The sequence below is a fragment of the Triturus cristatus genome, chromosome 7 (assembly GCF_964204655.1).
Source record: "Triturus cristatus chromosome 7, aTriCri1.1, whole genome shotgun sequence".
Lineage (NCBI taxonomy): Eukaryota > Metazoa > Chordata > Amphibia > Caudata > Salamandridae > Triturus > Triturus cristatus.
Window position 1 is genome coordinate 1,664,057,054 of NC_140590.1, and position 15,113 is coordinate 1,664,072,166.

Consider the following 15,113-nt stretch of genomic DNA (forward strand, 5'->3'; position numbering starts at 1 on the left):
CAAAGCCTAATGAGCTAATGAACTCAGGGCCATTAGTTCAACTGTGGATTTGATGATCTACAGACTAGGGGCCTGATTTAGATCTTGACGGACGGTTTACTCCTTCGCAACGGTGACTTATATCCCGTCCGCCCAAATATAAATCCCGTAGGATGTAATGGGATTTATATTTCGGTGGCTGGGATATTAGTCCCCGTTGTGATGGAGTAACCGGTCTGCCAAGATCTAAATCAGGGCGGAACCCATCCTGCACCCATCAGCGCCAGGAAGCGGCAGGGCCACCCTCCTTGGCTTTTTGACCGGGTGCTGTATGGTTTCACTATCAAGACCATCTTATATTACTCTGGTACTGTAATTACATTCCTTACGAGGACGCCCCAATATTCTGGTGCATGCATTGATTTCTCGTATTTTTGCACTTTACCTGGGGTAGGATTTTGTCCCTTGGCATAAATCCTTTGTGTGCCTGTACACCTGCAGGGGCAGGACCTTGTTCCCTAGTGCCCACTTGCCTTGTCTCCTACCTGCCCTGACTCTTTGCATATTTACTGGGGTGGGTCCTCGACTCTCGGCTCGACTTTTGGCACGTTTGCACATTTGCTGGGGTGGGCAATTGTCCCCCGGCCCTGAATTTTGGCACGTTTGCACATTTGCTAGGGTGGGCCTATTCCCCTGGCCCTAACTTTTGGTATGTGTGCATATCTGCTGGGGTGACACGTTGTCCCCCAGCCATGACTCTCTGCATCCCCGCACTTTAGCTTGGGGTAGGACTTTTGACCCCCAGTCTTGACCTCTTGTGTGGTTGCATGGCTGGGTGTTTGCATTTTGACCACCCATATGTAACGGGAGACTTTGCTACCCTTGAGTCTTTTAGCCCTATAATACTCTATTTGCAGATGAGGAGGGGCTTCTGTTGTTGTTGTTGTTCCTCCTCTTGCCTTTAAGTGTTTTACCATCTTTTGCAGCACTCAAAGATAGGGCTGGGCTATCCCTCTGGGCTTTGGTTTCCAAGTAGGCTTTATACACTGCTATTGTGAATGTTCTTTAAGTGTTCCTTTGGAAGTAACTTTTTTTTTTTGCATTGGTCTGCCTATTTGATCTTCAACATATCTGTTGCCTGGTGTTGGTCTTATATCTACATAGGATGGCCATGCATAAGTTAGGCCCTAACACTGAGAGCGCAGCCGCCAAGAAAATAGGCACCCTTGATAGATACATTGAAAAGGCAGTAGGGGGCTTACACAAGGAAATTCTCCTAGCTGAGAAATGGCTAGAATTTGCTACCTTACCTATTGATGGTGGAGCCTCCACTAGCCTATTGGGCCACAAAAATGCGGGTTATGACATTCCAGGTAATTGTGCCCCCTTCACCTCATATGATGGCAGCTAATCAAACCCTGCCACTATACACGAAGAGGAAAAGAGGGCCTATTCATAAACTTGCAGCTAATCCAGTGAAGCCTACATCAACGCCTCATGACTCTTAACTGTAAACGGGTTCCTGCAGGACAATTTGTGCAGATTAGCAAGGAGATTGCCGACCTCCTTGAGTCGGAGTTATCAGGGCTGTGTGAACGTGGGGGTAAACTGAGGGAATTGGATACTAGGCTGACACAAGGCACAATAGGAAGGGGGTGATACCACTATTGGGCAGAGGCCTTCAAGCCCTATCTAGGAGGATCGGCCCCTGGTTTGGGGGAAACTGTCTTTTTGTATGAATGGTGTAGGACCCGCCTCAGGCCCAGAGGTGTCTGTCCACTCTTGCACAAGAGATCAGGAGTTGCCTGCTATACAAGTTGGGGGTCACCGTCAAGAGGGAAATTCTATTTTACCCTCTAAATACATGGAGTCGACCATAGGGTGTGATACAAGAGGTGATCTCCCACCTGCTGCATGTCCTTATATTATAGTTATGGCAAATGTTCCAAGGTTGCGCCCTAAAACGAGCGAGTCCACTGCTGAGCTTATTAACAAAGCTATAGATTGGATGAATGGACACTCCAGGCCCCAGGGTAACTTTTTCCCCGAGGTTCTTATGGCAAGAAGGGTGGGTGGGTCGGGAGGATGCATAAAGAATTCCTGGGGGATTCTGTCATTGTCACCTTTAGAATCCCTAGGCCTGCCGTTGATCTAATTCGGGCCTCTCAGTTAGGCCAAATTAAAAGTATCGATGTTAAGATCTTGCCCCTCAGCTTCTTTTACAGAGACTTAAACCTTCTCATATCAGGGTGCGCTCCCCTAGCATCTTGGCACCTCAACTACTTTGCTTTAATTTCACAACTTATACCAGTTTCTCCCCCCTGGGCGACCGGACAGAAAATGACTGACTCAATACTTGTAATTTTCCAAAGTTGAACCCTTTCGAAGGGGCTATATGTGGTTTGGGTCCCTCAGTTGCCCAAACAATAATCTCCCATGCCATGTTAAACCATTGGAATTTGACTGTTTTTGACCATATAGAGCTATCTTTGCAACCCAATAAGGTAAGCCTAACCATCCCTGTGGACCCTGCCCATGAGGTTAATATGCTTTTTTGGAATATTGCCGGCCTTGCCAGTAAAATGGGCTGTGAAGAATGGGGCCAGCTCATAGACAAGTACGACATTGTTTTTTTCCAGGAAACATGGTTCACAGAGGTGATAATATAGATGACTACTATACACACATGGTTCCCGCCGTTCCATCTTCATCGGGCAGGGCCCATGCTGGTCTTATGGCATGGTTCAAAGTTACCTTAGAATGTAGTATTACTCCAATCCCCTCCAGTAGCAATCTGCTCCAAGCTTTTTTACCAACGTGGCCCTCTAGTGTGAGCATTATTTTGGTTAATCTTTATGATGGATATTTTGAATGTGCCCATATTGGCAATCTTAATGTATTGTCTGACCTTATCTTAGGTCTCGAAGCCCATTTTGCCTCAGCACACAAAGTGTATCAAATCATCCTCGGTTAAGATTGTAATGTTAAATCAGGGCTAACTCAGTCTGAAAACGAATCCCACACATTTGATTATCTTAGTATAGGGAGTGTTGGCAGTCTAGGGAAAAGGGAGGTCATGTAGTTTTTCAAACTTTAAAAATGATGGATTTTTTTAATGTCAAAGAATTTTAGGACCCACTTTATCCAACAAAAGGTACCTTTGAAAGAGGAGAATGCTCCTCTGTTATCGATTATATTTGTGTCACCCGTAACACATTATCCAGGGTATCTAGGGATGCTATTAGTGAAAGTCATCATAGTAACCACAATCCCTTGAGTCTTGGTTTATGTATCCCTAGAAGAGGGGTAGTCACAAGCGCGTAACATCACAAACTTTAGTAGCCAAGACCCAGGGCCTACACCAGGAGCTGGGGGTAGATTATGTGGAAGATACTATTAAACTGACACCCCTACTCCTGTGGTGCTTGATTTGGACTAACCCACCTGCCTCTTTTAACAGGGAAATTGTTAAGGGCTGTCTCTCATTTGAGAAAGATTTGAATGTTCCCCGTCTGAAATGGAGGGAGGACCGAAGTCCACCCTGGCTCTGGGTCCGTAGAAACATACCTAGAGCGTCGGTGCTCTTTACCTCCTTCGTCGATGGACAACATCTGAGGTGAAGATGAAGTCCGCTTGGACTTCTTCTTCTTCTTCTTGGGCCTCTTCCTAGAGTGTCCCGACGACCTTGAGTGGGATGAAGAGGACTTTGGGCTTTGAACAATCCAGCAACCTCCTCTTCTATGATCGGGTCCTTCGCGGAGTCTCACTTAATGGTGTCGGCTGACGGGCCGCAAGGAGCTTCAAAGCCCACTCCTTCAAGGTGTTAGGAGCCTTGGCCTGACAGTCTGAGCACAACTTCAGATTGTGGTCGTGCTTGAGACACCATAGGCATACGAGGTGGAGATCGGTGACCGACATCGTGCGGGGACAGGCCACGAACGGTTTAAACCATGTCTTCCTGGAAGACATCCCTCGCACATAAAGTTTTAAAAAAATACAGAAAGCGACAAAACGTCAAGGAAAAAAAAATGCCAAAAAGCGGCAGAGTAGCAGCCGATCGGCGCTTAACTGGCTCAGAAAGAAAAGAACTGACGTCCGCACACCTGGGTGGCACCTACATAGGTACTATGACGTCATAACAGATACTAAAGACACTGATGATGTCACGCAGAGCCGAATGAAGCCACCCGACAGCATGCGCAAGAGGTATTGCTCAGCAAAAGTTTCCAGATCCAGCCTGACTCCTGGGAAATTCAAAGGTAAGGAATCTGCAGCTAGAAGTCTCTATCAGATATATAGTTCAAATGTGTCTTGCCTTCGTGAGGATTTTAACTCTTTATATGGCTTGCCTTTTATTTGAATAATGTGTTTTTGATGTACTTTTATGGCTACTTTGTTACCCGAAATAAAGTTTATGACTGAATGACTGAAGACTCTTATTGTGCTCCCTCCAGCTGAACCTCAGGGAGGTTATGCCCTCAGACATCCTTTAAGGAAGGATGGGCAAGGGTTCTTTCTGTTTGTGAAGCATGTCTTCCCATTTTGTGCACTCTGCTCAACTTTCTATTGGAGTTCCTCTTTCAGTTCCTTCTATTTTCTGTGCCTCTCAGTGTCACCCTCAATGTTGAAACAGATCAGGCCCAGAATTGGCAGGATCACCCATTATGCCAAATGGAGAACGATGTAGTGGAAATGGGGCAACGTTATCGAGACTACATGAAAGGTCTTTGTTCTCAAGAAGCCAAAACCTAGGGTTTAAATAATGCGAACAGAGTCAAAGTTTGGGAAGAAGCATGACCGTGTTGGGACAGCAGCAAGGACCCCTGTATCAGAGGATTACTCTGGAGGGAAAAATGGGATGGTCCTAGGGTGCCTATTAGGCTAGTTAGTGCCCCATGCAGAGTTTTGTCTGTGTCCCTCCTTTCAAGGGGCTTGGTAAATAGGTTTTTGAGGGGCACTTTGTGAAGGTGCTTGCCTCTTTCTTAGTCCAGTCAGACTCTTACTCGAAGTACATCACCTTCGTAAGGCGCTCCTTACATGTCGTCAATGAAAAGGGGAATCAGACAGAGTTAAGAGGGTTCTCTTCCTTTTCATTTTATATAGGTGAAAACCTTTGAAAATGTTTAAGCTTTGTACAGGAGTACTGAAAACATCAACCCCCGGCCACTGCCTGTAGCCAGGAAAGCACTTGGTTTTCTTAGGGGGATTAAATAAAGAGCAAAGCTCTGGAGGACTCCTTTGCAGTAACAGTCTAAGGTTGGGGAGCCGTCTGTGCTGCACTGGGAGTTTATATAGCACGTACCAAACTACAAGCGCAGCAGAGTGCACCAACAGTGGCAGTGGGGAAGAGTAGAAGATAGCTGATGGGAGGAGGCAGGGAAATGATTACAGTATACAAAACTTAGTCAAAGTTTGGAGGGCAGTCTCAAAGTGGAAGAGTAACTTAAATTAAAGGAAGGTAAATCCGATTGGTTGGGCATAGTTAGAATCAGAAAATTCAGTTAGCCAGCTATTTTACTAATGAGGCATGACAGGACTAAATAACTCAGAGCCATTAGTTCAACGGTGACTTTGGTGATCTACAGACTAGGGGCCGGGTTTAGATCTTGCAAACGGGTTATTCCATCGCAACGGTGACGGATATCCTGTCCGTCGAAATATAAATCCAATAGGATATAATGGGATTTATATTTCGGCAACCGGGATATGTCAACATTGTGAAGGATCAAACAGTTCGCTAAGATCTAAATCGGGCCCTGGGCCTTTAGTGAAAATGAAACAATATTTAGTATAACATAAGAATACCACAGTTAAGTAAAAAAACAATAGAAATGCCATTTAGCTGGGCCTAGCTAGAATGTTGTTTAGGAGCAAATGTGGAGTAACTACTTCATGAATGTAAGCAATCAGTCAGAATCTGATGGAAGAATGGTGTGGCAATACAAGGAGAGCTTTAAATCAAGAACATTATATGGCTGCAGGCAGGATTTTTGCATGCTCTCATCACAACCCAAGGGAAGTCACCTTTAATTTACTTCCTTTTTAGGAAAAAGATACTTTCTGATAAACTTTAAAACAATGCAAAACACAGAGCAGAATCAGCCATGGTGAATCTTTATTTTATTAGACCCAATGTTGTTCACAAATGAATTTATGATGATGGGCTCCTTTCTGGACACCCTCAGAATCTGTAAACAATATATTTGGTATACAGGATGTGACAGAGGGTTCCTGACCAGTTCTGTAGGGCGCAGCGACAAAGGGAATCCGGAGCCAGTCAAGGAAACAGCCAATTACATGTTTGTTCTCATGAAATCATCTCTACTGGAAGAATATTTTACTGACCGACCCACCACTTTGTAAAATAAGACTCCAGAAGAGTCTTTAATTGTTAAAACTCATTTCATGCTCCATTTTAAGAGGCACTGAAATGAAAAGAGGGTAATCTATTACTTAGTTGCAGCCAAAGCTCTTCAGACTGGCTAAGCTTTTGATGCCCCCGACTCACAATTGTAGTTCTGAGGGGCCGTTCTGCTCCGTCGCAGAGCTGTAAACTGCAGGCCCATTACAACACTCAGTTACTGCGTTCTCAGGTGAGACCATCTACAATGTCTCAGAGACCTCCTCAAGGTGTCCCCAAGCAGGGCATTGTTCAGTTTTACAAGAGGGTGACATGGCTGTAGGAAAACTTAAGACACTGTCCGGGTTGCTTCTGACAGCCCTTAAAGCTGAGAAACAGTCAAATGTATCCCAAGTTTTACTGCAACCCTGAGATTTATTGTATTTGTAAAGCAAGTCAGTAAAACAACGAAAAAGAAGGATGATTCAAAATAAAAGTGGTGGTTGATTTCAGAAAATAATGCTACTGAGAAAATGCTTGATGTTGGCTTGGTAACATCTTTTATGAGAACAAATCATGTCGGACAGACAACTAGACACGACATTTTAAAACAGCCATTTGAGTATAGACAAACGTAACCAATATTTCAGCAGTGTGCACCTGCTAGTTTTTTTATTTCCTATTAAAAAACATTTTGGGGTACGCAGGAAAGCACATGGCTGTTTCCTCTAAAGCTCCCGACTCCAAGAATCTGCCCCCTTCTGTCGGCTCAGCTCACCTGCCAGCATCCTACAGCTTTTCCAAAAAGCTACTCCCAACATGTGTGTCCATACATTCAAGACATCTGTGAGCACCACCCACATCAACCTTTGGATGTATACAGTTAGCTGAGCGGATTACACACATTTTTATTTACCATAGCACACGTACAATTTACAAAACGTCTTGTGATCATTAAAACAGAACTTTATTAAAGAATATAGCTTTAAAATTTCACGTGTAGACAAATAAATCCTTTTGGTGACTAAATGACATTTTCCTTTTTCTAAATAAAAAAACCTTTGGAGTGGATGTGAGCAGTGTTCAGAATAAACTCTAAATCGGACCTCTGGATAGGACATGGTGAGCCTTCAGTAGCGACTCTGCGTGTAGAGTGCTTATAGTAATTAAAAAGTAATTCAACAGGTCTGGGTTTTTTGTAGTGTTGTTGCGGTATCATATTCAAAGGCAAATATAGTGCTTGTGACTTGTGCTTAAAGCCAGGCATAGAAGGATAGTCGCTGCCTGCAGTGCTGTATAGTGGGCTTGTGTCTTCTGAGACTGTCGAAAGTGGCTCGGCATGTGAATCTTCTGGTGAAAAGAGCTGAGCAAGAAGTTGGAAAGACAGTCATTCTCCATTACTTTTTTTGCAAGCAGCCCTTTCTCCAATCCCCACCAGAACACTTTTGAAAGTTAACTGAGACCTCACAATAAACTGCAGACGCTGTGACCCAAACCCTGCAAAAACAGAATCCAAGGGCAAGAACTTCTACCTTTGCACCATTAGACATAAATACATTTAAAAATACCACTCCTTCGGTGTGGACACATTTATAGGAAAGGTTATTATTGCTTAATTGATATCGTAGATTTGTGGCTATTTAAGTGGAGATGCCACATATCAGAGGCTTGCCTCAATATAAACCTTGCCTCATATGAGCAATACCTGCAGGAATATTACAAAACACAGTGGCAGGATTGATCATACGCCTGGAATGGGAAAAAGTATTTCCACAAGGCATGTGGCACAGGTACATATAGGAGGTTAGGTAGTGATAGTGTTGAGGCGAGGAAGACTGCCGAGCCCTGTCCCATCGCCTATCCTCTTGGCATCATGGTAAACATTTAAAAACAATTTCGCATTTACGTTGTCCAACGCACTACCTGCAGATCTGGTGGATGGATCAAACTGTTTCGTGGAGAACCAGAGAAAGCGGTTGTGTGAAGCCTCTCTTGGTCTGCCAGTCAGATATGGCTAGAACAGTCTGTATCCCATATTCCTAATTTATATTTGGTTGTCTGTGAAAGTCCTTGGCTGCGCACTCCTGGCTGGATGAAAACACTGCTACAGTTCTTGGCCTACACCTGGATCATCTAAGACCTCTTTCTTACATTCATTATGATCTTACACAGATGCCACCATAAAACACGGTGTCTTAAAATGAAAGCAGCAAAACATTTTATAACTTGCCAACAGAATGAAAAACATGGCCTTCTTTTCCCAGTGGGAGATGGCAGCAGCAGAAAGTGGCACAATGTATGTAACATACCATTAGCGGACAACTCAAGCTCAGTTTTCCACTGATCACAAAATTAAAAGACGTGATGGTAAAACATTGCCTCAATTAGAAATTAATTAACCAGGTAGGCACGTACATCAAAAAACACACCCTCCCTCCTAATTGTACATGTGCATCTTTTCAAAATCTATCTCCCAAAAACTCTCTTGATATATATATATATATATATATTTATATAAATATTTACAATAAATTGATTTGCAGTTCAATAAGTTTTACATTATGGCTTAGAAATTTCTATGCAAACAAAAATATATGTATACGCATCACATTGATAAGACTAGGAGCAACCGTTCCCCAAGGGCTCCTTAAATCTCAAGCTAAAGTTCTTACGTTTTGAACCAGGTTATTGCCCCATGGCCCTCAGCCTCACCCATTAAAGCTGTATTTGACCCAGAAATACCTCAGCATGCCACCACAGGAGGAAAGGGAAAGCGTAGGTGAGATCCACAGTGCGGTGAGACAGGTACGCGGTGCCTGGAGGGAGAAGTGTGTGACTAGAAACAGCTCAGGCACAGAGAGGGGCTCCTGCCACTGAAAGGTGCCTAGCTGTCAAGGGGCACTGCACACTACCACCACTGCATACAGTAGCAGAGTCCAATACAAAGTAACGTACCGGGTGAGAAGCAGATGTATTTGAATCCCTGTGCCCTTTTCATACACTTAGCCATGCTAGTACTTTACGGTGGTGTATGGTGTCAGCAAAGCTCACAGCGGTGAAGAATGGATATAAAGCAAAATAATCAAGACTTTATGGGACTGTCTTGAAACTGTCAATATTGTCAGAGTCCCTCCCCCCTACACTCAGCCAGTCAACTTGCCAAAGTCAGCTGCGCCTCTTATCAAGCTCGGAAAGGTTTCACTGACAAAGCTCTAAAAGAACGCGAGTCTTGTCAACTGCTTCCGAAAGTATAGCAGCCTCCCACCCGGCCAGCCCCTAAAACATATAGCCCTAAATTGCTTTGTCCGTCTGGAAGGGTCCCTCCAAAACAAAATATTCTTGTGTTACATACAATTTAATTTGTTACGGTAAGCAGCGAGAGACTCCTCCACTTCTGTTTGGGTACAGCCGGAGATGCAGCCATTCATCTGCCTCCTATCACCACTGGTCAGAGCACAATCAGTGCCACTTGACCCTCTATAGAGCATCCCCATCGGTGCTGGCAAAAACTTGTCCATTTTATTTTACCTAGTTAAATATGACTGTTCAACGCGAAGCCTGTTTAGCAATGTAACATTGTTTTATCTTGTCCTTTGTAATGAAATATTTGGCAATCCTATGATGAAAGGACGTTTCACTCCGACTAGTGAACAAGGCCGTGCTCTTGAAAACTTCATCTTTGCAGAGAAGGGGGCTGCTCCCTCTTCATCATGAAGAGAACCAGTCGAGTGGGGTGATAGCTACTGGGCGATGTCCGGATGAGATGGTGTGCTCAGGTCCCCACAAGTATCAGTAAATGTCTGGACAGTCTGAGAAGTCTCTGTCAAAGTATCCCCCAGAGTACAGCCAGTCTGAAGTCCCTGTGTAGGGATTGGTCCCTTGAGAAAACCACCTGCAATAAGAGGGAGATGTTAAAGAACATTGCAGAGGGCCCATCTGAATTTGTGAAGCGGCCATGTAAAGCCTTTCCATCCTCCCAACAAAGTTGCATTTCACATGAACATTCACAGACCTGATATTTCATATTTTTTCAGCTTTTTTTTTTTTTAAATTCCCAAGCTCTATGCATACAGTTTGACTGTGAAAAAACATATGACTGTATTGACTGCAATGATCTGATGTAATGAATGTAGAGAGAGCAGTAGATGTAAAGTAGACCAAGGGCAAGGCTTCTGCCAACTAAAAAAGCAAAGCAAAATCACAAAACATGACGGGCAAACATAGGGCTGTAGCTACTAAATGGTTATGGCCATAGGAGGTGCACAAAGAGAAGGCTTATCTTTTTAAGTTTCTTTTAAATCAGTGAGAGAGATGTAGCGGATCCAATACCCAATGGTAAAATCATTTACAAGCCCACTGACAAAGGCCAGAATCAGCATCTTGGTTTAATACGCAAACTGATTAAAAACTGAGAATAGGGCTAGGATTAGGTCAGGGCAAAACTTAAATTATGCAACGTAATTCGTATATTAGGGGAATGTCATGTTACGCTTATTAACCCGAAATTCCCGAGATTATGCCATGTCATTAGGCACCCTTAACAGCAAAAGTTTTACAATGGGAATAATATGAACGGACAGAATGCAAATGGCTGTTGCTCGCACAACTAAGGTTTTTCGTACTTTTTTACTTGCGATCATGCGTCATGGAGTAATATATTGATGTAGGGTTTTTAGTAAGACAGGAAGATTGGCGCTCTAGCAGATATGCGTAATGTGTGAGTGGAGGAGAGTAAGTACGGTGCTGCCACGTTGGAGGAACTACCCTGTAACCGCCGTGGATGTGTGGGTCGTGGAACCCACCCTGGTAATTGAGTGAAAAAGTCCCGGGCACACGTAATGAGGATAACAAAATTCTTTCTGGTAGCAATGTCTGGTATTTGCAAATCAGCGGTCGACACCAGTGATATGCTAAGAATGTTATTTTTAATGAAGCGACAAACAAAGAAACGACCAGCCGACATGTGTTTCGTCACTTGCGGGAAGTATCCCGTGACTCTTCAGGGCCACTGTGGAGTCGGTTGAATGTCAGCAGAGAAAATAATCTGGAAGCACAATTAAGTGTACGCCAAAGGAGGAGGACATCGAGTGCCACTTAGGACCAGGGTTGGAGGTCCTGTCGCTGGAGGGTGCCTGGAGAAGGATAAGCCGGCACCTCAAAGTACGGCGGGGTGAAATGGAATGAAACGTCCATTCGAATTCCGGATGCGTCATGGAGTAAACTGATACGAGGGACACTTTTTGCGCTAAAATATAGCACTAAATGTCAAATTTTCATTTTTTTTAAATTATGCATATATTTTCTTGAAATCAAATTTCACCAGGATGTGAGCCCCTGTTCACTGATGAGCTCTGCATGCCTTAACAAGGATGGGAGAGCTTATGATGAACTAGTGCAGGGAGACATCTGGCTTTAATAAATACGATAACAAAAAACTGCCACACAGGACACACGAGCAGGCGAGTAAAAAAATTACCATGGTCTCTTTATAAGTTACTCTCTACAAACACTGCAGTCCAACTCCTAGACCATGCATGGGTCACATAACTCTTTCCTTTGTCAATGGAGATGGGTATTACAGCAATACCCAAATGGCACATGATTCTGGAAACTTACTCTGGGTCTGAAGTTGTGGGAATAAAGCAGTATTCGCAGCCATTACCAAGAAGGTAACTGTGCTTTGCTTCCTCTGTGAAGTAGATGGATGAAGAGCATAAAACCCCATGATAGTTAATCACAGCGCTTATGATAGAGGGCCAGAAGATGGAATTCAGTGAGCTTGTTGACGTTGCAGCACGTGCAAAGGAGATCCAATGCCACTGGTCATCCATTAGCCATGTAAAAAGGAGTCGATACCAGGACAAGATCTACCCCCTCCCTTATTATCTCACAGGCATTTTATATGGCCAAATTACAGAACTACTCTGCAGTGTTTCCCTTAGTTAAAGGGTACTCTTTAGTGTTAGCCATTGCATGTAGGATGTAAGTGGTCGGGCAACGAAGCAAATCGATATGAAGGCGGGCATGGTAGTGCCAAGACAGTACACATACCAATGAAAAGTCTGACACCACTTCTCCTCTTAACAGGTACCACCAGTTCTATGTTGCAAGCAGAGCTGATAAAAATCTAAATGTACACACTGAGATTCAGTTAAAGGTGGTCTTTCACTGGCACAAAACAGACCAGGAGCAGAAACCCCAATGGTGGAAAGGCTGGAAAATGCATTGTACTGTAGGAATATCTAGAGGACAACAACTTGTGCACAAAATGAAGGGACACTACATTATGGATAGTGCAGCCCAAGAGCAAACCATCAAGGGATGTAACTGAACTATAACCATGCCTCTTCTATGTACAAAAACTGCCCTGGTGTGGAGAGAGAAGTGCTATGTAAGTGCAACTATGCATAAGTGACATCCTCCACTCTACAACAAGTCATCAACAAACAAGGGGGGGGGGGCTATTGCTAGCCATTCAGCAAGAGCTGTTGAACTAAAGATTTGTTGCCCCCACAGTCCACTTTTAGTCATTATATTTTCTCAATTGACAATGTGTGACAAGTCAGCCTGCACCTCTTTCTAGTAGCGACTCAAGCACCTGTCTCAACACCTGTCTGCGCTCTCCATGAATGACTGGTCTCAGCACATCTAAAGGCTTTCACTGAATGGCTAGCTTCTGGCTCTTTCTTTGGGACATCCCTTGGGATGAGGCCTTAAATTTCTTCCTCACACTGACAAAAGCAACAAACATTGCCCCTCTTCCTGACACCAACTGAAAGGCTTCTCTCTATGCCACTTCTAGGAAGGGCCATCACTCATGTAAGGGACATTACCTACTGCCATCTGTTTTAGGCTCTCTAAATGAAAGCTACCCACATCTCATTCTAGTTTCACCTAACAGAGGGTCCTTACAACCATATTTGGTTTATTTCTTTCCCTGAGCTGGGCCGAGGGGCTTACTGAAAGACAACCTCACTTAACATCTTCCTTACACTGACTCTGTGGCTTGCCCCCATACCTGTTCTTGCAACTGAAAAGCTGGTTTCAGCTCCTTTTCCTGGGCACTGACTGAAGCTCTACCTCCCACACCCCTCTCACGGTCTCTTCCTAATTTTGTATCCAAATAAATACTTGGGCACGTCATCCAATTAAAGAGTACCTTGTTCTCCATTCCTCCTGGGTCTTTGCTCGTTCCCTGCGGGAGGCTCGCTGTTTCTCTTCTAATCGCTCCTTCTCTTTGCTGGCCTGATCTGCAACAAGTGAATAGAAAGGACATGAGACACAGTGTTGTGTATTGTACATACGATTTAAATGAGACCCTGGCACTAAACAACTACACAGAGCACAAAGTGTACAGCATGCCTCAAAATGGGAATAGCTGGTGCTAAGTAATCTGTAAAAGCAAAAACAAGCAGTCCATGAGTGGGAGGAGCCTCAGTGTGATTCCTGAAGGCCATCTTTGATGCAAAAAACACACAATACTTACCTTTATTTATTTTCATGATATTTCTGGCAGATACCATATCTTACTGCAGATCCCTCACCGTATGAATATCAACAGGACACAAGACTGGATCTGGAAACTTTCTCAAGCAACGGTTCTCCAGTGCCTGGCAGCAGTGTGTTATTTTTTTGATGCCCTACTGAGGCATATAGAGGAACCGAAGAGCCCAATGACAGCAAACAACAAAGCGGTAGGAGTAATAAATTGGATTCCTTAGAATCTTATTATGAGTGACACTTTCTCAGCAGGGTGATGAGAAATCAGCAGGAAGATCAAACATCCGTCAGAAATATTACCAAACATAAGGAAAATGCTACTTACCAGTATGCATCTGTTCTTGGCATGTAGAGCTGCAGAGATTCACACTCTGTGCATAGATAGCCATCTGGTGTTGGGCTCGGATGCTAGCACCTTGTTGTTGTCCTGGAAGAAGTCTTTTGTAGTCACAAGATAGCTGATTCCTCCCTTGGACGATAGTGCGCATGGGCATCGAATCCATCCTCAGATTGTTTTTCACTATGATGGGAAATGATGTAGTTTGTAGAAACAGAAAAGATGTCCATGTGAATGTATCCAAGTAAGATAACACTGGAACAGATACAGGTTCCGGGGAGGTGGGTGGGGGTGTGAGTGTCTGCAGCTCTACATGCCAAGAACAGATGCATACTGGTAAGTAGCATTTCCAGTTCGAAGCATATGAGCTGCAGAATTCTCACACTGTGCATAGACTGTACAGCAGTGTCTCCCCTAGCGGTGGTCACCTGTATCAGTTGCAGTGGTTTGAAAAAGTGTTTTAAGACCAGCCTGGTCTACAGAAGCTTGTTGCTTTGCCTGCACATCTACACAATAGTGTTTGGTGAAGGTGTGTGTTCTAGACCATATCGCTGCCTTACAAATGTCTTCTAGGGGAATGTTCCCTAAGAGTGCCTTGGAAGCCCCTAGTTTGCGTGTTGAATGCGCTCTAGGGAGAATTGTTATAGTGCGTTTTGCTTTCTGGTAGCATATCTGAATGCATTTGACTATCCATACGGCAATTCCAGCTTTGGAGATGGGGTTGCCTTTATGAGGTGGAGAGAAAGCTACAAACAGTTGTTTTGTTTTTCTAAAGGCTTTAGTCCTGTCTATGTAATAAAATAAAGCTCTTTTGACGTTGAGCGTGTGAAGAGCTCTATCCACTATCGAATCAGGGTTTTGGAAAAACACTGGTAACTCTACTGATTGATTAAGATGAAAAGCAGAGATTACTTTGGGAAGGAATCTTGGATTTGTCCTAAGAACCACTTTGTTACG

At 43.9% G+C, this 15,113-nt stretch overlaps 1 protein-coding gene across 8 annotated transcripts in view; it reads right to left on the reverse strand.

Moving 5' to 3' along the window:
• Window positions 1-6,079: 6,079 nt before the first annotated feature.
• Window positions 6,080-15,113, reverse strand: part of OSBPL2 (oxysterol binding protein like 2) — a 391,960-nt gene continuing 382,926 nt past the window's right edge. For all 8 annotated transcript variants that reach the window (XM_085619766.1, XM_085619768.1, XM_085619763.1 and 5 more), the window contains 2 exons: window positions 13,479-13,569; window positions 6,080-10,211 (listed from right to left, as the gene is read on the reverse strand). In XM_085619766.1, coding sequence (XP_085475892.1) covers window positions 10,109-10,211; window positions 13,479-13,569 — 194 coding nt within the window. In that variant the 3' untranslated portion in view covers window positions 6,080-10,108. The remainder of the gene's footprint in view (window positions 10,212-13,478; window positions 13,570-15,113) is intronic.